The sequence below is a fragment of the Panthera onca genome, chromosome B1 (assembly GCF_046562875.1).
Source record: "Panthera onca isolate mPanOnc1 chromosome B1, mPanOnc1 haplotype 2, whole genome shotgun sequence".
NCBI lineage: Eukaryota > Metazoa > Chordata > Mammalia > Carnivora > Felidae > Panthera > Panthera onca.
This window is the reverse complement of record NC_138342.1, coordinates 153,601,136-153,624,641: the sequence shown is the minus strand read 5'-3', so window position 1 is coordinate 153,624,641 and position 23,506 is coordinate 153,601,136. Positions and strand designations below refer to the sequence as shown.

The window sequence follows — 23,506 nt, the reverse complement described above, 5'->3', positions numbered from 1 at the left end:
TGTGCTTGCTCCTTTGGTTTCTTTGAAGCACACAGGGGTTTTCTTTCTCTTCTTGCAACCTCTTGCTTGGACTTACTTTTATGGCCAGCAGAGAACACCTTGAAATACAGCCAGCTCCAGGCACCAAAGTGAGATTCATGCTGAGGATGGCTTTGATCTTGCCTTGTTGGATGTGACATTTTCTTTGTCATTTGTGAATATGATAAACAAGAGTTCTATATTTCCCAATGCAGAGGTTGGTGTAACACACCTGTGTTCTCACACGCAGCTTTTCATTGGCTCCCCTCACTCCGTGCCCAGGGTGGGGGTTAGATTTTAGGGTTGTGGCATCAGTCAGCAAGACCAGACGGAGGCTTATAACAACAGTCCAGACAAAGGCTGGTGATGACTGAGCCTGGAGAGTGTCAGTCTGGGTGGGGTGGATTCAAGATTTGCTTGATAAGTACGATTTGCTGTAAGACATCAGGGAGGAGAGGGTTGACAATAGCGATGAGATGTATAGCTTGGGGGATAGGTGGCTGATGACGTTGTGTACCAAGAGAGGGCACAGAAAAAGATGAGCAGCTTTGGAAGAAGGAAGAATAGTGTCTCGTTTCAGATATGCTGTGTCTGAAGCTCTGAGAGGGTGAGCAGCAGGACTCAGTAAGCAAGTAAAGAGAAGGATCAAGAAATGGTGGGGAATAGAAACACAGAGAGTGAGTCATCTGTGGTCCAAACAGCACAGTACCTGGAGTATAGGATAATTTGGACTTTTATTAAAATTCCTACTTGTTCATTATATTTATATTTTAACACCTATTCTGCATCCTATGATGATTGCATTCTGAGTCTTGATCAGATATCCATTCTCAGAGTTTTGTCAGGGATCACTTAAATCTATGAGTTCGTCTGGCAATGTGAAGATTCTTTGAGTGGATTAATAAGATTGCAAATAAGAACCAACAGATATAAACTTCTTAAACTTTCAATAAGAAGCACTGGACATGCTGAAAAGCTTCTACACCAAATTCTAATTTTGTTTCAAGGGTAATCAGGAGATCAGGAGCACAACAGAAAATCTGTGCTGTCACAAACAGGAAACTGGTTTACGGACAGGAAATAAAAGCCAGAAAGAAAAGGTCACATCACTGGGAGAAGTATAAAAATCAAGGTGTTCAGGGTCATTAACTTGCACCAGTCTTATTCTACATCTTGACAGTGATATTTCAAAGGGGATATGTAATCAAAGCCCCCAGATTTTTAGATGACGTTAATAACCTCTTCCATCATATTGAAAGCAGATAATGTGAGTAAATATTCTACCAAGAGCCAGGTATATTGTCACATAGTGGACATGAAATACTTTTTAGTTAAGAAGGCAGCTATAGTGAGTGGTTAAGAACATGGGCTCAGGAGTTGGACTGCCTGGGTTCAAATCCTGGCCCCCTCTTCTCTGTGCTGAGTGCCCTCCTCATGGAAATAATACTCCTTTTGGCAGAAGGGCTGTTATGAGGACTGCATGGGTAACACACGCAGTGCCTGGCAGAGTCAACACTCAAGAGAAGTCAGCTCTTAGTTCCTCACCATCACTACCCCATCCCCCTATATGTACATTCTATTCCTTGTTTTCCAGAAACAATGGCTTTTCCCTGGGGTCTTTTTTTTTTAATGTTTATTTATCTTTGAGAGAGAGACAGAGAGAGACAGAGCGTGAGCCTGGAAGAGGCAGAGAGAGAGGGAGACACAGAATCTGAAACAGGCTCCAGGCTCTGAGCTGTCAGCACAGAGCCCAACACAAGGCTCGAACCCACAAACTGCAAAATCATCACCTGAGCCAAAGTCAGACGCCCAACCGACTGAGCCACCCAGGGGCCCCTTGCCTGGGGTCTTAATAGACATTATGATGATCTTTCTTCATGGAGAAAATCAAAGGAAGAAATATTATCTTCCAGGGCCTGTGTCCAGATTCTCTCCCATGGCACTACCTATCTCACCCACTGCCGTGCAGTTTGTGGCATTTGTGTATAGACCGAGTGCTCAGCCAGGGCCACCAGCCTGCTAACGTGGGGAGTCTGGGCCACAGGCTATGTCTCCAAAGTACCAAAAGTCTCCGTGACATGGGAAATCTTGAGTCACTCATTTGGCTGTTCGAGGGATAAACAAGGAAGGCTGGAAAGAGGCTTCCACTAGTCAGGCTTTGCTTTTCTCACCTTCTCTGGGCATGATCCCTGCACCTCAAGTTCCCACAGTGTGACATTCCAAGGGCTTTAAAAGATCATAACATCTTCAAAGATAACTACCACAGTATGAGCAGTGCTACTGAAGTGGAAAATATTATTTCAGATATAAAACCTCATCTGTTCCTTCAAACAACACTGAGCAGTAGGTACCTTATCCCCACTTTACAGAAGAGAAGGCCAAGCCTCAAGGTCATATGGTTGGGTAGAGCTGAGAGTGGAACTCAGACCCCTCTCACCACTAACAACTGTATAAACACAGTCTACTTGAGAACCCCTGGAGATATAAGGAAGTTATGATACTTAGAGATACAGAGTGCTGCTTTAGATATACAGCATCATTGTCTTAACTCCAGTTAGCATAGATTTATATTGCCTTAACCGGAAACCGTGCCAATTATATTGTATTACCAAATTTAAGTTGTATAATTAGCTTATGTTCCTGCCACCTTCTCTTGAGGGAGTTCCAGTTCTTCCACTGGTTCTGAGCCTTGGAGAAAATTAAAATTATGTTTTGGCAAAGAACATCCACAGCCTATTTTGGATTCTTTCTTTTTTATTTCTCCATTTCTTTCCTCCCTCCCTTCCTCCTTCCCTCCCTTCCCTTCCCTCCCTTCCTCTCTTCTCTCAAAACAAAACAAACCAAAAAAGAAATCCTGTCTATACTTCATTACTAAGAAGCTTAAACAGCCTGAATAGAGAGTCTTCATTAATGCAGACCCCTCCATCTTATCTCCAGTCGGGTTTTCTGTGTCCCTTTGTTATTGCATTAGCAATTAGAAGAAGTGAAGAGGCAAGAGTCCTCCAGTGATGCCTGCTTAGAAGTTTAGATGATGTTGCTGAAACTAGGAAGTAATACATGCCCATCACCTCCAGCTTCTGGGCCACACACTGACAGTATCAGAGGGAAGCAGCCCTTTGCGGGCCATCCTCCATTTACTCACACTGTGTCGTTTTTAAGCTTTAGAGGAAACCAACAAAAGCTCCTTTTCTTTCTTTATTTAACATCATCGTCTATTCTCTACCATGTGAGGCTAGAAGCTAAAGCATTAAAGCAAAATATATCCTAAATGCATTTTCCCTTCCAGCTTGTATTTTATTTTATAGTCCTATTTTTAGTTTCCTTTGATAATAAAAAAAAAATTCCAATCATTTCATTCTTAGCCCTAGACAATACAGTGTGAGGTTATACATATTACAGCCCCGGGGAGAATTTCTGCACACAAGCTGGCCAGCCTGTTTGCCGTTGACAGATGTAACCTACTCCAGGGCAGAGAAAGTCTCAAGGGAGGTTTTAATTTCTTAATATTGAAATGAGCACAACTTTTATCGTCTTAATCAGTGAATAAAAAAACAATAAAGTTGCTAAGTCTCATTTTTTTAAACTCTGTGTAAGAGGATTTTAAGAAACTGCAATAGCTTTTTAAGTTACTGTTGAAAGTTAATTTTCTCCGTGTTCAAAAAGATTCTTCCAGCAGCTCTGCAGATAGTCAATGCCGCAGTTGAGTGGGATACTGTTCTGAGCTGTTCTGTAAACACCTCTCCTCGGCAGGGAAAGGGTGTATGCTAAGATGTGTGCGGAGTGGTCGTACTCTGTCTTTGAAGAGAATGTGATTTGGCCTTCATCACATTTCATGAGCTCAGAATACAGGAGGATCCATTTAAAATTGCAGCAGAAATCTTTTAAGGCATGCTGCATTCTTTCAGACTGCGTGCTGCTTTAGGCAAGGAGCTGTACTGAGGAACATTTCTGACGATGAATAAAGAAAGGATTTACTTGTGATAATTAATGGCCTTTATAAAGTTCTAATGAACATGTTTCAGCTGTTGGTATGAACAAGTAATTTTATACACTAAAAGCTGATGTGTTACATATAGTCATTCTTATGTATTTTTTAATGTAATCCAATTTAAATTCACATTTCTTAAAAGAGAAAGCTTCTCAGTTGCAGGGGCCATATGCTATTCGATTCTGCTTCCCTGGTATCTTGTACAGTTCCTTAATAGGGACACAGTAAATGTTTCTTGAATAAAACAAAAAGGAAAATTGCTTACAGAGCTGTGTGTGTGTGTGTGTGTGTGTGTGTGAGAGAGAGAGAGAGAGAGAGAGAGAGAGAGAGAGAGACATACAGAGATATTATATACAATATAAAACATTATGTTACAGATGTAGAGCCATTTAAGGTGCTCAGTGGGAGCACACAAGAGTCTAAGGGGAATGTTATGTGTTTGAAATCAAAACAGAACTTGGGAATATATAAAGAATTCTCAAAATTCGACAAGACCAGCAAATAAATCAATTTAAAAAATGGGTAAAGGAGTTAAACAGACGCTTGACCTAAGAAGATACACAGAAAGCAAATAAGAACATTAAAAGATGCTTAATGTTACTAGCCATTAGGGAAATCAAATTGCAACCACCTTGAAAGATGACTCCATACCAGTTAGAATGACTATATTAAGAAATAATGGCAACACCAAGTGCTGACATGGATGCAGAGCAGTAGGGACTCCCCCGCATTGGTGCTGGGAATGCAAAATGGTATAACCAGTTTGGAAAACCACCTGGAGATTTTTTTTATCAAGTTTTATATAAATTTGCCATGTGACCCAGCAGCCCCATCTCTAGGTTTTTACCTAAGAGAATTAAGACTTATGCTCACTGCAAAACCTATTCTTGGATGTTTATAGCAGCTTTATTCATAATAGCCCCAAACTGGGAACAACCCCAGTGTCCTTCAGCTGACGAATCAATAACCAAACCACAGTCTGTATATATGTGAAAGGGCCCAATCTCTCACCTCCGTGTGACCTTGAGGCCCCGTGCAAGAGAGAGAGAAGGAGAAACCAGGGTTGAAAACTGCTGTAGCCATGAGGTTATGTTTGCTCCAAAGCACACACACAGGGCCAAATGGAAGACCATTGCTTCATGGAATTTAAGGAACCCTGTGCCCACTCATTAGCTGGTTATTTGTCAACCAAGCAGAGACTGCAGTGGCTACACATGAAAGGGCCACACTGACCTTATAGAATTGGTTTAAGAAAGTCACTAAACAAATGAACTGCAGGCAAATGAACAGCAATATACCAATGGGGAGGGTAGCCCGATTTTCAGAGTCGCCCCAATAAATTATTTAAAATGCCCAGTTGTCAAGAAAAAAACATAAGCTAAGGAAACATGGGAAGTAAGACTTACTGGATGAAGACTTGAAATAAGCTATTGGAAATATGCCCAAAGAACGAAAGGAAACCATGTCTAAAGACTCAAAGGAAAATACAAGGACAGTGTCTCAACAAATGAAGAATATCGGTAAGGAGATAGAAAACATAAAAAAGAAGAAGAAGAAGAAAGAAGCCAGACAGAGAAAGACAGATACCGTATGTTTTCACTCACATGTGGATCTTGAGAAACTTAACAGAAGACCATGGGGGAGGGGAAGAGGAAAAGTAAAAGTTTCAGAGAGGGAGGGAGGCAAACCATAAGAGACTCTTAAGGGCTGAGAACAAACTAAAGGAAGGTGGGGGGCGAGGCAGAGGGGAAAGTGGGTGATGGGCAGAGAGGAGGGCACTTGTTGGGATGAGTAGTGGGTGTTGTATGGAAACCAATTTGACAATAAATTATATTTTTTTAAAAAGAACTAAATAGAAATTCCAGAACTAAACAGAAATTCAAAGGAACGGTAACTTAAATGAAAACAAAACAAAACAAAACAAAACCTCACTAAAAAAAAAAAAAATCCCTAAAGGGGCAGAAGCAAGAATCAGCAAACAAAAATTCATTGAGATTACCCAATCTATGAAACAGAAAATGGAGAAAAGAGAGAAGAAAAGAAAAAAGAAAAGAAAAGAAAAGAAAGATGGTGATGGTTGTACCACTCTTGAGACTATGCTACAAACCACTAAAGTATAAACTTTAAAAGGGTGAATTTGGCGACATGTGAACTATATCTCAATACAACAGTTACCTGGAAAAAGGAAGCACAATTCAGAAGAGGTTCTGGAACACATTGCTCAAAGAGAGACGGCATTCCACAACAGGAGGGCGACCTCCTAGGTTAGCCTCGTTTACAGTTGGGGGATCTGAGCCCTGGATGAGTGGAATAGACATGGATTTCTTTACCTATTCCACGATTACGGTGACCAGCCAGACTTTCCTGGGTTTAGAACTGACTGAAAAGCCCCTTCGCCCTGAGCGAACGAGGGCAGTTGGCCACTCTGCCTGCAGTTCAAATTGGGATGAATCTCCTTTCCTGCAGCTCTGAGTCCCCAGAGTCATACATAAATGAGAAATGGCGATATTCAGAAAAGTTCCTTTACCTTGCTGAATTCAGTGTTCTAAACTTACGCAGCTGGCATTTCACTTTAAGTTCTTTTCTATTCAACCTTTAGGAATGAAGGATCTTTCCTTTTAATGAAATCTGCATTTCATCCCCAAGGTGAAAGCCAGTGTCCTTGGCTTCCTCTGAAAAGTGACAAGTGGATTCTTTTGTATACTAAATGCTAAGAAGATAGGGGGAAAAAAGAGGTTGTAGTTAATTGATTTCAGATATGAAACAGCAGATTATAACCCCTTAGAGATATATAGAGAGGAGAGAGAGAAAGAGAGGAGAGAGAGAAGGTGCACAAGAGAGAGAGAGAGATCCATTTCCTGTAAAACTAAAAGCCATGAAAGTAAAACTCATATAGGAAAAGTCATTTTAATTCCTTTTCAAAACCATCAGACCTTAAAGGAAAGATCAAATCAAGAGAAACCAGTAGTCTTTGAATGTGTGATTGATGTAAGTCATCTCATGGATGGAGGAATACTGCATTGGCTGGAGCAAATGGGCAGTGGCACATTTCAGCCATACAACCCTGAGCTGTTTCCCCTGGTCCCAAGCTGAACTTCCCAGATCAGCCTCTTTTTCCTTTCCAGGCCAGGGCTGCAGCCCAGCCCTACCCAGCCTGGTGGGGCTCCATCTTCCAAGGCACAAAATAGAGAAGAAGGAAGGACCCAAATTCTTGCACCCACGAAATGGTTCTTGGAATTGGTAAGGTATGGGGAAGTAAAAGGTAACAACTAAGTAATGGGAAAATAAGCAATAGCTATATCCTTCCCCAACATCCAGCTATATCCTTCCCCAACATCCCCATCTTGGCTCAGTTGGACTTAAAGGCATCACTGCAGGCAAGCAGGTGAACCTCAGAGGCATCTGCCAGCTTTGCCTGGGTTCAAGTGGTTCCTTTAATCTTACAAGATTACAAGACACTTTACAAAGTGCCTCTGCATGTCACCGTGGCTGCAGGGCAGAGGATGAACAGAAAGTGTGTACTGAGTTACCTTAAATGGGAACAGACAGAAAAAAGAACCATAACCTTGATGCCTCCAGAGCCCACTGCCCCATCTACTTTCATCTCTTCATGCTGTTCAGCTAGGTCCTTTTCAACTTTCCCACCCTTCCTCTCCAGACCTTTCAGCCAATTCCCAGTCCGACATGCGCCCCCTTCAGGACCCACCTTCTCAGCTTGATTAATCTTTCCTTCATGTGTTCCAGCAGAGTCCCTCTGCCTGTGCATGTATGTCCTGTCTGTTCTGGCAGAATCTGACCTCCTGATGATGGATGGTGGTCCTCTTCAGTCCCCAGCATGTGGGCGTGGCTCTCACTTTGTCACATTTTAGCCATCCCACCACACCCTCAGGTGGTCACATCCTCATCATATAACATGACTCCATCTCTAAACCACAAACTCATCACAGGGAGGTTTGCCTTCTTCATTCCTACATCGCGGTGCCTGCTGCATAGTAGGCACTTGTGTTGTGATTGCTCACATACCCTGTCATTCCCCTGCCCTGGGGAGAGCCACCCCAGGCTGCCTGTATATACCTAATGCCTTGCAGAGTCCATGGGACATAGTACGTGCCCCACAGTGATTGCTGAAGTTGGATTCTTAAGTGGAATTACAGAGTTCAAAATGTATTTGCAGAGAAGTGACCATCCTACACGGAGCTGTGCCTGCCTTCCATGACCCCTCAGCATCATACCCCACACAGGGAAAACCAGGCACCTGTAATAGAGGAGATACAATATTCAGTGTGTGGACTCTGCTTCAGATTGTCATTGTCCTCACGCCAGGATCTGGGGTGATGGAGCCACCACCAGCTGGAACATTGCTGGCCACTGTGGCTGAAGGGAAAAATCTCATGCTGGATGGTTTCTGCCCAGAAATGACATAGGTCCCTTCCGCTCACAGCCTGCTGACCAGTCATGTGGGCAACCTGACTTCAAGAGGCAGGGTAGGGGATGTTGGTGACCACTGATACAGTCTGCCACGCTTGTCTGCTAGAGCACAGCTTCTCAAATTCTAACATGACCATGGATCACTTGGAAATGATTTTAAAATTTGGACTCTGATTCAGTAGGTCTGGGGAAGGGGCCAGATTTTGCATTTCTGACAAGCCACTGGCCCATTGTTCACACTCTGAGGAGCAAGGATAAAGCTTTGAATCCTTCCTGGCCAAACTGAGCTCTCTCTCTTTTCTCTTTCTCTGCAGAGACAAAATTCATCTTGTAGCTCTGTCATTTTGTGTTGCAAACCAAGAAAAATATCCTTGCTGGTCAGAAGACACTTGTGATTTACCACGAGGGTGAGGGGGACACAGAGAGATAGATAATGAAAGCCATTAACTGTTCTATACAACTGCAGGGTCCAGGGGGGAGACAGACCACAGGAATGCTGTAGCTGTTCTAAGGCCAACCTCATTCCATCCAGAGGCCACCATTTGCATAAGCAGGTTTTTTAAATGCACCAAATTAGATCTAATTATGTCACCTTTTTTCGACTTTGCCTCCTTAGTTTCATAGGAAGGGTCAGTGCAGCTCTGACTGGACCTCATGAAGCCTCCAGCCCCTCTGAGCACTTGCCTTGTCTCGTCAGTGTCACATCATTGTCCCAGGGATCCTTCACTAGCTCTGACTCGTCTCCCCTGCATGTGATAACAGCCACTGATTGACTCACAGGGGCGAGTCCATGGTGCCAGAGCCTGGAGCCCCTCTTGTTCCAGGGTCCTCTGTGGTGTGGTACATGAGCAGCCTGTCCCTCTCATCCTTGTGGCCAAACCACTAAGGGCAGGGGCAACCTCCCCACACACCTGCAGTTTTGTGCGTGCTCTGTGCTGTCCCGAACTGGAAACACACGAGTCTCTGCTCAGCTTGGAATAGATGGTATTTTTCTTTCTAGAGGTTTTATTTAAAAGCCATGCCAGTCATTTTGCATCCCTTCCCAGAAGTTTTGATTGATGGCAATCTGGTCAGCTAGAAGCTGCCAATGGAATAAAACTGCTGACTTGGGCATTGGCATTGGCTGAGCTTGTTAAGCCTGCACGGGGTGTGTGACTGTGCATGTGTGTGTGCGCACAGGATGGAAATATAGCGAGGGATTTGATGGAATTAGGTCTGGAAAGAACTGAAGGGGTCTCTCAGTTCAGAAGGAGAAAGCAGGAACCAAGGAGGCTATGCCTCATATATGCTCCCTGCTGCCACTAGAGGGCAGAGTGAGGAATAGAATCCAGGTCTTCTGTGTTTGCTTGGATCAGACTTAGTTAAGTCTTTAAAAAATATGAATCAAATAAGGATTGAACTGCAGTTACCTTCCTCCTTTCCTGGTGACTTTCTCATCAGTGATACAGCCATTTCTCAATGGGCCTTCAAACTATGATTGAAATTAAGGACATCTGTCTTGAAAATGTTCCTTGCTGATTGGATGCAGACCTGCATGTTTCTAGAACCGTATGGATGGGGAATGGGCGGTTACCATGATGACTCTGGACTTGGTGGCCCCATCTGAAGCTTCTGAATGTGGGGCTGTTTGGTAGACTCCAGAGAGTCATAGAATCCTTTGAGATTATAAGCAAATATTTGATTGTGAGTTTATGTGGAAAGAGTGTCCATAGTGTTTATTGGATTCTCATGTGAATCTGTGACCCCTTAAGATGTAAGAACCGCTTACTACTACAGATTCAAGGTTTTTTACAGTGGTACATTTTCTAAAAAGTGAAAGGTGTCTATAGGTTGAATGTATACCACAGAGCATCCTATGTGCACTTATATACACATGCATAAGCGTGCACCCACACACCTCTCCCACATACATGTGCACATACACACATGTGTTAGAGTCTCTAGATCCAATGCATTCTCCTCCCTCCCTGCCCTGCTGTGTAGGATTCTAATACGAGGTTCTTGGTGGGTTCATATTGACTGTTTCTGCCTCAAACATGCTACAGACTCAGCCCTCTGGGGTCTCACTTATCCTACATTCCCAAATTCTGGGCACAGAGTGTATGTGGGAAGGGGGATGGAATCCAGAGCCAGACAGACCTGTGTTCTTGTCCCAGACTCACAACTAACACTCTGGGCACATGAAATTGAGCATGGTGTTTAACTTCTTTGGATTTACTTGTGGGTAAAGTCAGAATAAAGATCTCCCTGCCCCTTCAGGGTTGCTGGCATGATGAGATGAGAAAATGAGAGAAAAAGCCCCCTAGAGCTCATAACTGCCCCATTAGAGGGGCCCTGCAAACCTCTCCTCTGACATCCATTACAAATCGATACAGAGCCTGGTACTTAAAACACAAACTCTGCCTTCCTTGACACTTTGAGTAGGTTTTCTGTCATCTCTTGGAATCAGATAGTGCTTGGGAAGTTTGTGGAATTTGCTATTGGGAGGGCATCTGTCTGTCTGAGTAGATGAGAGGCAGGCAACCCCAGCTCTCTGTTAGGTGACCTTAGATGACCACTCTGTGTTGGTTTTCCATCTTTATCACACAGCCATTAGTACATGGGATCAGCTGAGGTAGGACAAGAAAAAGAATAACCGAACCACATGTTTGGAGCAAGTCTTTTCACTGTTGTTCTCCTTTGGCCCTTCTTTGAGGGGTTTAACATCATAACAGGAGGCTATTGATACAAGCAGGCCAGGAAATATTTAAGTAACTGTTGTGGGATGTGCTTGTTATGCAGCAAAATAATTATTTGACAGCTAACAAAACAATGGGAAACAACCTAAGTTCCACTGATGAATGAATAGATAAACAGAATGTGGTCTATACATATAATGAGTGTCATTCAGGCCTTAAAAAGGAAAGAAGTTCTGACACAGGCTACAATATGGATGAACCTTGGGGACATTATGCTGAGGGAAATAAGCCAGACACAAAAAGGCAAATACTATGTGATTCCACTTACATGAGGTACCTAGAGTAATCAGATTCATAGAGACAGAAAGTAGAATGGGGTTGCCAGAGGCAAAGGGATGGGAGGAACGGACAGGTATTATTTCACGGGTAATGAGTTTTAGTTTTGTAAGATGAAGAGTTCTAGAGATTAGTTGCACAACAATGTGACTGTACTTAAAAATGGTTAAGGTGGAAAATTTGAAGTTATGTGTGTTTTACCATGACTTAAAAAACAAAAGTCAATGAGATGGCCTGAGAAATCTACATCACACATTTTGAGTTCCAGGGATGTGAGCAGGGTAGAGAGAGAGTATGATCCAAATATAGGATGATTCATAGTTAGAACTCTTTTGGAAATTTTGAAATAATAAACATCCCTCTCTAAGGGAAAGGTACATCTTTATCTGACCACCTGGGACAGTGTGCCTTATTGTAATAATGGAAATGATCAGGAAACAGGGGTTCTAATCCTATCTCTGCAGGCTTACTGGCAAGTGTCTTGAGACAAGCCTCCTCTTTCCCTGGGCTTCACTGTCCTGCACTGAGAAATAAGAAGAATAATTCCTCCCTTTTACAGTTAATGAAAGCCTCACTTAGACTAGAGTGTGTGAGGAAGCCCCTTGGAGAATCTGCAACTTGGGACAAATGCAAGGGCTTGGGATTAGTGCTGGCCTCTCTGCCCTGTTGCACTCCTAACCTGATCTGTTGATGCTCCATCATAGACTGTGTTGCCGTGACCGCCAGGCTGTGCTTTTTCAGGGTGGTGTAAGAGTTATTTCCATGCAATATGTTGAGTACACCTGGAGACTCAGGAAACCTTGGTGAAGCTAATAATAAGCTTGTTAGCAGGTTGCAGTAAGCAGAGCGGCCACTTGTTCATTAACTTTATTAAAAGAAAGGCTTCCTGTTGGTAGTTCTGGAAAGATGGGTTGGGTCCAGGGTGCTCCTGTGGGCAGAACATCTGTAAGGGAGTGGCCCAGTGACTTCCTCGGGTACTTGTGCTTGGCAGGAGTGGTGGGAACTGGAGACACCTGTTGGGGATGGAGGGGAGCTCTGCCACAGCTTATTGATGACCACCTCTTTTCCTTGCCCCACAGAGCTCAGCTGCACAGCTGTAGAAGTAGGGAGAGCATGGTGGGTGTACGTGGAGGCCTATTTTAGGAGAGGAGGATGGGTGGGCCAGCCTTCTTGCAGTGTGCATGGGAGCTGATAGCAAAGGAAGCCAGTACTGCCATGTGGTTAAAATATGCCAGAGTGCCATGCACTTTGTGTCCCTTTTCTGGGATCCTCATAAGAGCTGTGAGCTAGGTATTGTGCCCACTTTACAGATAGCAAAGCTCCTTCTGGGAAGAACATGATATGAGAATAAAGGCATAGAAGAATTTGTGGGGTCATCTAAGAAAAGGGTGAAGTCAGAATCTGTGAGAAAAGCATGAACGATCAATTTTATTAGGTGACCTTCCAGAGATTTCCTGATCAAGATGTCACACTGATGTAGGTTATTTTAGATAGGTCTCACTTACTTCCCTCCAAAAAATCAGCAAGAAAAAAAATGCCACAAACAAGAGGCTTTGGTTAATTATATTGGAGCCAATAAGAGTAGGCAACAGAAAAATGAGGCATACGGAGGGTCAGGCCTGATCATTTCTTCTTCTGGTGCTGGTCTTGGTTGAGGAACCCAGTCGAGGGGGCATGCAGGTCTTGGCTTTCCATGTGGCAGTGAGAGACCAAGCCCTGGAGCCTGGAGAAGGCAAGGACTAGTGGAGCCCTGAGGTTTGACCAGCCAGAGAGTGGATTTCCTGGCAGTGTAATCATGGAGTTTAAACTTTATTAAATGAGTATAGAGGACACTCAATATTACATTAGTTTCAGATGTACAACATAGTGATTCAATAAGTTTATACATTATGCTGTGCTGATCACAAATGAATCTACCATCTATTACTATACAATGCATCATGATTTCATTCACTGTATTCCTTAACTGTACCTTTTATTCCTGTGACTTCCTCATTCCGTAGCTGGAAGCCTGTATCTCTCACACCCCTTCACCTATTTTTCCCTGACTCCCCATCCTCCTCCTCTCTGGCAATCTTCAATTTGTTCCGTGTTTATAGGTCTCATTCTGCTTTCTGTTTATTCATTTGTTTTTCTTAGATTCCACATATGAATGAAATCATATGATATTTCTCTTTCTATGACTTATTTCACTTAGCATAATATCTTCCAGGTCCATCAATGTTGTTACAAATGGCATGATCTCATCATTTTTTATGGCTGCATAATACTCCACTGTATATACGTACATGTGTGTGTACCACATCTTCCTTACCCATTCATCTATTGATGGACACTTTTAGGTTGCTTCCATATTTTTATTGTTGTAAATAATGCTGCAATAAATATAGGGATGCGTATATCTTTTCGATTTAGTGTTTCATTTTCTTTGAATTATTGGATCATATAGTATTTATACTTTTAATTTTTTGAGGAACTTCCATACTGTTTTCCACAGTGGCTACACCAGTTTGCATTCCCACCAATAGTGCACAAGGGTTCCTCGTCAACATTTGTTATTTCTTGTCTTTTTTATTTTAGCCATTCTGACAAATATAAGGAGACATCTCATTGGTTCTGATTTGAATTTCCTAATGATTAGTGATGTTGAGCATCTTCTCATGTGTCTGTTGGCCATCTGGATGTCTTCTCTGGAGAAATGTCTTCTTGTCTTCTGCCTATTTTTAATTTGATTATTTAGGAGGGTTTTGGTGAGTTACATAAGTTCTTTATATATTTTGGATATTAACCCCTTATGAAACTGGGCCACTTTCTAACACCATGCACAAAAATAAACCCAAAATGGATGAAAGACCTAAATGTGAGATCTGAAACCATAGTGAAGTTTTGAGCCAACCTGGCAGTTACTTTGACCAGGCAAGTCCTTGATTACCTGCACTCATTCCCCATACCACAGGGCGGCTCTGTAGAGCCTGAAGGAAGACCGCAGTCTTCTGGGATGGCATCAGCCTGGGGCTGGAGGCAGGGCCCCCTAGCCTGGGGGCCCCTCAGGGATTCAACCTGTCAGGATTTCTATGCTTCAAGCTAGAGCATTTGCTGCACTTACTTTCAACTCTTTATCTGCCCCATGATTTTCCTATGGACAACCCACTTTCATGAGTACAGACTCCTTTTTGGAAGCTACCAGAAAACTTTGCAGGTGATGTGATTCATCATTTCTATAATCAGGAATGCTACATCATCAGCATGGGCCCCCCTTATAGACCGTGGAAGAGACCACAGAGGTTGTGGATTATGTGCTGCCCCAATTTAGCTCTCCTGACACTCCCGTCCCTTCCACAGTAGCAGGCAAGAGAGCCGCAGTGATGCTTGGATTGAGATAGCCCTCTATCTGTCCTAATTCACTGAGGAAAAGTAAGTTACACAGAAACATTGATACAGGGGCATCTGTAGTTAGTTGGTTAAGTGTCTGACTCTTGGTTTCAGCTCAGGTCATGGTCTCATGGTTCGTGAGTTCAAGTCCTGTTTTGGGCTCTGTGTTCACAGTACAGAGCCTGTTTGGGACTCTCTGTCTCCTTCTCTCTGTCCCTCCCCTGCTCTCTCTCTCAAAAATAAGTAAATAAATGTTATTTTAAAAAATAAACATTGATACATTAGCCATTTTTCATAACAAATTACTTAATGACACCCCCACTACTGAATAGACCACCTGATTTAGGAAAAGACTGAGGTTCACCCCACCAGCACCTACACTGCTTGCACATGGCCCAAATGACCAGTGAACTTAGGAGGCTAGAAGGATCATCTGTAACCTGGTCTTCATCTTTCACTTCCTCCTGCTCCTCCAAACCCCCCACCATCACCCCACTCACCCCCTCCCCAGAAGAGCTAACAGGCTTTTTCAAGAGCTATCAGAGATGCTGAGGTCATCCTTCTATGCAAGATGATTGGTCCCCCCTGTATGGACATGGCCACTGAAACAGTCTAAAGAATAATCCTACCTATGGAATTGGCCAAGGGTCTTTGACAAGGAAAGTGAGAGCCTAAGCACCCTGCTCCCCAAACTCCCTGAGGTCCCCAAGGATGTGCTTTGGCTTGAAGCAGCAGCAGGGACCCAAGTGGAAGCCCCTAAGGTGAAGTGAATCCCCAAGACTCATTAATCACTGAGATGAGGTCAAGAAATGAAAGTCCATACCCTCAAGGAGCACATGGATCTGTATGTGTATTGTCAGAAGGGAATGGAAGTGGCTTGGAGAAACAAAGGACAATTAGAATGCAATGTCATAAGTACCAAAAAGGATAGCCCTTTTGTGGGAGCCTAGACGTTGGAGTAACTCCTGCCTTATAGATTCAGGAAAGGTTTTATAGAGGTGGGGGCATTTGATCTCCATGCTGAGAGATGGGTAGCAGCTCACCTGATCTGGAAGACAAGAAAGAGCATTCCAAGGAGGTTGTGTGCAAGGGAATGGAATGTTCAGGAAATGTATAAAGTTCTATATGACCCACAAAAAGAGTTTTCAGAGAGGAAGGAAAAGGAAAGAGTTAGGAAAGGACCAGGGACGTGAGGCCTAGGATGTGGAGTGAAACCCAGCACGGAAGGGCCATTGGGTTCTCCTAAGGGTTTGGGGAGGCTTCACTTCATGGTTTAAGGAGGTGCCATTACCAGCATGTGCTCTCCTGGCTTCTGGGGACAATAATCAATCCCAGTCCTGAGTCCTGTTCTCTTTAACCCTGTAGCTCAAATAGTACAGTGGAAGGGCTGGAACAAAAGAGTGATGAGGGTTGGCACAGCTGACTGGCCCCAACCAGGTCTGAAACAAACGGGCCCCGGAATCCCCAGCACTGCCTCCAGCTCTGTGTGTCCGGCAAAACCTCTCCAGGAGATGGGCCTGGGAGGGCTGAGGACAGTGACCTGCTCCTGAAGCCATGTGTGTGAGAAAGCAGAGGCAGGGGACGTGGGGGAGGAGGAAAAGCAGATACTAGTTAGGATTTCTGTTTTCCTCTTCCCTTTTCTTTTACATACAGTTTCTTTCTCATGTGTTTGTCCTCCCTCCCCAGTTTTAGAGCGAGGGTTGAGGACAGCCACAGCCCTGTGCTCAGGGACGGCCTCAGCCTCGAGGCTGGCCACCCCAGCGTGGATGGGACGATGTTGACCCCAGGCCCAGTGATGCCAGTATGCATCTCCCAGCCCAACGAGAACTGACCAGAACGTCCCAGCTTGTGCAGGAGGACAGCAAGTGCAGGAGGACAGCTTGGAGCTGTCTTCTATGGGTTTTCCTCACTGTTTATTTTAGTTTCTTCCTCTCAAATAAAAGTGAAGTGTCTGCCATCTTGTGGCAGAGGCCTGGTACTGCTGCCTAGGCCCCTACAGTCACCTTCCCACTGCTCCCCCAGAAGGGATGCTGGCCCTCTGGGGTGGTCCGTGGGCAGGGGTCGGTGGAAGCTGGTGTGGAGAGGAGGAGGGAGCCTGGGCAGTAGTGCTCACTGGCACAGTCCTCTCCGCCTTGGTAAATAGGCTTCTGGAGACAGTGGCTGTGGGCTCTGGGGCCTCGGAGGACAGCCTTTTATGAAAGAGAAATAGGGTGAGTAGTGTGGGAGGAGGTCACCTTCAGAGAGGACAGGGCCTGGAGGGGGATGAGGCGAGTGAGTGGAGACCCTGGGAGACCTGGGGGCTGGGTCCTAGCCCTGAGGGAAGGGGGCAGAGGAGCTCAACAGCAGGCAAGCTCCTGTGCAGGGTGGCCACAGCCAGGAAAGTCAAAATATGTGGTCACATCAGCATATGAAAGACTCATGTCAGGACTCATGCGTTAGCTCAGGTGAGAACCAGAGGGTAGCGTCTCTTGTGAGTGGATGAGCTCTCTGAGAGCAATCATGTGTGCACATGATTTCTGGGCTCCTGACCAGTGAGGGTGTCAACTCCACTTATAAATCTGGAGCCCTTTTATTTGGTATTTGAATCCAGCTACAAGAGACAGAGATCATGTGAAACCAGTCCTAGAAGCTCTGTGCCTCTCAAGTTGCACCAGGAAGGTCAAGTCATGACCTTACATCCTGTCCTTTCCACAAGTTCTCGAGTACTGCCTAAAGCAGCCAGGATACTCCACAGGCCTCTTGCTTACCGTCTTCCCCAGAACAGTCCACAACCACAGCCACCCCATGTCCTGAAGTGGGCACTTACCTCACAGGCAAATACTAGCAGTAATTTTAGCAAATGTCCAGTACATACCCCCCTGGGCACTGACCCATTTCCTATTGACAGTGATGTCATTTCTAACTCTAACTCTAACCAGGACAGTTAACCATTCCAGATTGTCATTCTCACTGAGGCTTTGGTTCCTGGAACCAATTGCTGTGTTAGCTGGAGTTCGGTCACGGAAACAGAGTGTTCAAGGTATTTCAAACAGGAAGGTGGATTTTAAGCATCAAAGGGGTTTTGATGCTTCCAGACTCATTAGAAAGGCTATTTGAGTAAGGATTGGGGAAAAGCACCACTGCATTTCAGGATACCAAGAAGTTACAGAAATTGCTGGGGATCACTGCTAATGACTTTGCCTGAAGCATGACTGTCAGTGATTGTCAGGAAGAGCTGGTGGAGTCTCCAGTCTGATCTTTGGAGACATTCACGGCTGCACCTTCCAAATAATGGCTTCTCCTAAGCCTGCCAAATTTCACGTGTGCTTCTCTCATTGGTGGACTCTAAACTGGCGTGCTGTTGGCAATAGAATCTGGGAAGTGTATTTTCCAAGCTTCCAGCCTGTGCGGTATTAGGGCGAGCTGAGACTGTCAGGGATCAAGACACGATATCTGACACGCACTTTTAAATACGGATGATAATAATAGTACTTCCTTCATATGGCTGTTGTGAGGCTAAAATTAACACTGTGAAGTCTTTGCACAGAGTGTGGCATATGGTAAGCCCTCGATAATTGCTCGTTTACAAAAAATTGTCAAAACTGAAGTAGGAATGGCTCCTTGTTCTCATTTCTAACCCCTGTAAGGAAACTGGCTGTTTCCAAGCTGTGGGGTCCAACCCGCCCGCCTTGGCAAGGATCCTGTTCCTTACCATCCTGGGCCCGTTTGGCATCAGATCCTCAGTCTGCCTCATTCTGGCTCAGAAGGCTGGATGGAGATGCAGGAGGAAGGGGAAAGTTCTTAGGGAAATAGTGCAGCAGTGAATTGTGCTGGATTAATACTGGATTCCCCCTGCTCTGCAGAGGGAAGGACTTCATTTCAAATGGACCAACAGTCCATTTGACCAGAGACTGGTCACTTCCCTCCTGGAAACACGAGTCGGGGCTGTGCCTTGCACTTCTGTACCAAATGGAGTTCGCAAACCCGGGGGTCGAGTCTCTGTAACGTTGTGCCCAAATGCTCCAAGCAGCCTGTAACAAGAAAGAATCAGGGCACAGCTGAAATCCAAAAGGGAAAGGAAACAGGCTAAGATCCATGGGGAACAATGTCTATTTCTTAATCTGTCTCCTGCCCCAAATAGCTCTGCTCTCCTCCCCCACTTGTGTTTATGTGTCTGTTTCTTTCCCTGGCAGCAGATGCCACCAGGCCTTCAAGTAGGTCACAGAGGGCGAGGATGAGCTGACACAGGCCCTCAGGCCACGTCCTCCCTTGACCTCACTCCCTGGTTCCTGGGTCTGGAGACCCACATGAGCCCATGCTCTCCAAGGCATCCTGGCAGCGTCCGTGCTCCCTAGAACCCAGCAAGTCAAGGTTCCTCTGTCCAGCCTGTGAGTGGGCAGGGGGCCTGTTCAGAACTGGCAGCAGAGGGGACAGCACTGAGATGGGCTGTAGCCCTCCCCGCCTCATCCTGCCCCTGCCCTTTCATCCCCTCCAACCGCAGCCCTGCTTTACCGCCCTCAGGGATGCCCATTCTTCCCAGGGCAGCCAGAGAGCCCCATGTCCCTGCTGTTTACCCTGAGAAGCACTGGGGTCCCTTTCATATAGACCCACAGGTTCCAAACCAGGGCTCCTAGCATGTACCAGGGGCAGCAGTGGTGGGATGGGTAGAGTGCACAAATTAGAGTCAGGAAACCAGATTTCAAACCCCAGTCACCTGAGGCACAGGCTAGTGAGAGCGTGCCCAGAATAACCCAGCTGGGAAGGCACAGGTCCCAGGCCTGCAAGGACCCACTGCACACCCCAAAGCCACATGTGCCTGCCTCCCTCACAGCCCAGCCTCCCATCCCTCCTTGGGACCCTCTCTGCCCAGCATCCGGTCCTCATGGTGCCTTTCTTTCTACAGGTTCTTTCAGAGCATGGCTATGGCCCGATCACGACCGACATCCGGGAGGGACAAACTTTCTACTATGCGGAGGATTACCACCAGCAGTACCTGAGCAAGAACCCTGACGGGTACTGCGGCCTGGGGGGCACTGGCGTGTCCTGTCCACTGGGTATTAAAAAGTAATTTCTCCCCATGTGGTCAGCACTTGAGGTCACAGCAAAAATGCTTTCAACAAATTGGGCAATTCTTTTGTGGTTCAGGTCAGCGGCTTTTCAAAATACACAGAGCACAAAGGCATTCATAAAAATCTGGTTTAATGAGGTGTAATTTACATGAAGTGCAATGAATGGCAAGTTGAGAACATGCAGTTTATCTTCTGATAAATTATGGTGGGACTAGAACTGTGACCTATTGGGGTCTGAATGAGGATAATGAGTATGCTGTGTTTCCCCTGCTTGGGCCAGGATGCCTGCCACAGAAGCTGGGGAAGGAAGCTGGGAGATTGTCGGACAGGATGAGGCACATCGGACACCCTTTATCTGTGCCCTTTCCCACCTTACCTGCCCTCTGCCCTCCAGTGCCTTAACATCTGCAAACATTTATAGCCTCAATGAATCATTCACTGCAATACTTTGCTCTTCTGATCCTGTATGTGTAAGGGGCTTTCTCTCCTTTTCTGCCCTCCCATGGCAGAGAAAAGATGTGAGTTGGCTTGACGAATTCAAACACTTTGCTTACAGCTATGAGAAATGCTTGTTCTAATAAAAGTTTACAATCCAATACAAAATGCCTCATGTCTCATCTCTCTTTTACTTTTAGGTAGGATATTTCTAAGTATTGTAAGACAAAACCCTCAAAATTCCTTTCCCCTAAATGGAGAATATGATTGAAATTTTCAGGAACCATGTACACTTCTGGCTCCTTTCAACTTCAGTGATAATAGCTGTTTTCCACATGCCTGTTCTGTTACAGCCATCACAACAGGTACTAGTCTAATTAGACATGTGCAATTCTTGCCCTTAAGAGTCTTTATACCCAAGACAAAGGGTGGGGGACCTAAGCAATGTCATCACATGAACAAATCAGATAATCACAGGTCCTGACAAATGATATGAAGATGATAAACAGGATAAGCTGTATCTAGGGGCTGTGAAGTTACACACAGAGGGGTTTTGGTTACATTGGTCAGGGAAGGCCTCTGTGGGGTGGAGAGACAAGTTAACTGATGCAAAGAAGAAATATAAACACAAGGGAGGAGGGCAGAGCTTTGGGGCAGGAGACAGATTAAGAAATACATTGTTCCCCATGGGTTTAGCATATTTATTTTCCCTCTTGGATTTCCTCTGTGCCCTAAGCCATTGTGGAAAAATTAAAAATAGAAATTTCATGTGATCTGATAATTCCACTCCTGGGTATTTACCCATACCCAAAGAAAATGAGAACACTAGTTCAAAAAAGATATATATACCCCTGTGTTTATCACAGCATTATTTATAATGGCCAAGATACAGAAGCAATCTAAGCATCAATCAATAGATGAATGAATAAGGAGAATGTGATTGATGCCTACACACACGCACACACACACACACCTACATACACATTGGAATATTATGCGGCCATAAAAAATGATGAGAGCTTATCATTTGCAACACATGGACAGACCTAGAAGGTATTAGGCTAAGTTAAATAAGTATTATGCTAAGATAAATACAAATACCTGATGATTTCACTCATATGTGGAATATAAAAAAAACTAATAAAGAAACAAAAAGCAGAAACAGACCTATAAATACAGAGAACACAATGGCAGTTGCCAGAGGGGGAGGGGATACAGGGATGACCAAAATGGGTGAAAGGGAGTGAGAGGCTTCCATTTATGGAAAGAATAAATCATGGGGATGAAAGGTACAGGCATAGGCAATGCAGTCAATGGTATTGTAATAGTGTTGTATGGTGACAGATGGTGGCTACATTTGTGGTGAGCATTGCATAATGTATAGAGATGTGGAATCACTGTGTTTTACACTTGAAACTAATGTAACATTGTGTGTCAACTATACTTCAATTAAAAAATTATTATTGGGGTGCCTGGGTGGATCAGTCAGTGAAGCATCAGGCTCTGTGCTGACAGCACGGAGCCTGCTTGGGATCCTCTCTCTTCCTCTCTCTTGGCCTCTCCCCCCACATGCTCTCTCTCTCAAAATAAATAAATAAACTTAAAAAATTGTTATTAAAAAGAAAAATACATAAGTGGAGTAGATATGCCTAATCAGTCTCAACATCCCCATTTTGGTTGTCTGAGGGAAAACCTTTCCAAACAGAAGGGCCAGAAGGTGTAAATTCCTTCCTCCCAAGGGAGGAATTTGTAGTGTTTGAGAAATGGACAGGCCTGTAGAGCTGGGATAGTGTGAACGAGAAAGAGTATTGAAGAGAGGTATCTGAGAGGTAGGAAGAGCCAGATCATGCAGAACCTTCGAAGGACATGTTAATGGGACTTGTTTGTTCATTCTATTTAATAATTGATGGTCATTGGAGAATTTTTAAGTTTCTCTTTTTTTTGTCTAGGCCGAGCAGCTAGAGGAAAGGTGGTGTTATTTGCTTGTGAAGGAGTAGACAGAGGAGACATAAGTGAATCAATCCATTTTGGCCACTCAAAATTTGAAGTTCGTCATCCTCATGGAAATGTGAGGGAGGGTAGTTTGCTGTGCAGTTTTGGAACCAGGAGGGATCCAAGGAAGAGAAATTTAAGAATCACCAGTGTATGGATGACATTTGAGGCATGAAGCTAATTTAGATCATCTGGGAAAGGAATGTAGAGGAAGAGAAGAGGTCAGAGGATTAAATGCTGGGGTGTCCTGACATATGGAAAGATGGTAAAGAAGGAGCAAAGGAATTTGAAAAGTGACATTTGAAGGAGGCACATAAAGGAGGTGTGTCCTTGCAGTGGAAACTAGGCACAGACATATGCCCCAAGAACTGAATAATGATCTGAATGACGCAAAAGTGAAATGCAAATGATACATCATGAGTCGGGGTTAAACTCAGACCAAATTTTTTCTACATTCATATCAGACCATAATGAAAAATGACAAGCAAGGAAACCAGGTCCTTTTGAGGAAGGATCTTGCAGCATTTCAGGAGGTATATGCTTTGAATTTTGCCCTAAACCTTCCCCAGAGGAACATGGGTGCCTTTTACCAAAGTGACTCTTTATTCAAGAAGTGGAAATAACCCAGGCTCTCCTTGGAGTTATTACTTCCTGGCTATAAACTGACGTTTTGGGAGACCTGCCACCATGGTCCTGAGAAGGGTGGGATTTATAAAGACTGGTGGAGTGTTATTCTAAGTCTATCTCACAGTGTGTCTAGCAAGTGTGAATAACAAGCTTGAAGTTCTTTCCTCACTCCCAGTATGCCTAGTGTGTATTAACTATGTTTATATTAACTATGTTAATTATGGAACATTAACTATGTTCCTAGCTTCTGTAAACTGAGATGCTTTAACATCTCCCTGCATGCATATGTTAGACATGCCTTGTCTGGACAACACTATAATATGCTTGAGCCACCTTGCCTTGGCTTCCTGCCTCCTTTGTTACTCTGCTTCTCTCTGGGAGGAATCTTCCTCCTAGAGGTACTTTTCCACATATAAACTGACCAAGCCAGAGTTCACACCCCATTCACTGACTTTATCAGGCTCTCACACTGAAGACCACTGTCTACCTGCCCTAATCAGGGTCACCAGGTACCAGACAACTAGGGACAGCTCCTGTGCCCCAGAGCTAGCTAAAATTATTAAAATGAGCTAACCCTAAGTCGG

The 23,506-nt window shown here is 44.5% G+C and overlaps 1 protein-coding gene across 4 annotated transcripts in view; it reads left to right on the top strand.

Annotated features, from left to right (window-relative positions):
• Nucleotides 1-20,471, top strand: part of MSRA (methionine sulfoxide reductase A) — a 462,376-nt gene extending 441,905 nt beyond the window's left edge. For all 4 annotated transcript variants that reach the window (XM_060653696.3, XM_060653695.3, XM_060653694.3 and 1 more), the window contains one exon: nt 19,703-20,471. In XM_060653696.3, the coding sequence (XP_060509679.1) occupies nt 19,703-19,867 (165 nt within the window). In that variant the 3' untranslated portion in view covers nt 19,868-20,471. The remainder of the gene's footprint in view (nt 1-19,702) is intronic.
• The last annotated feature ends 3,035 nt before the right edge of the window (nt 20,472-23,506 follow it).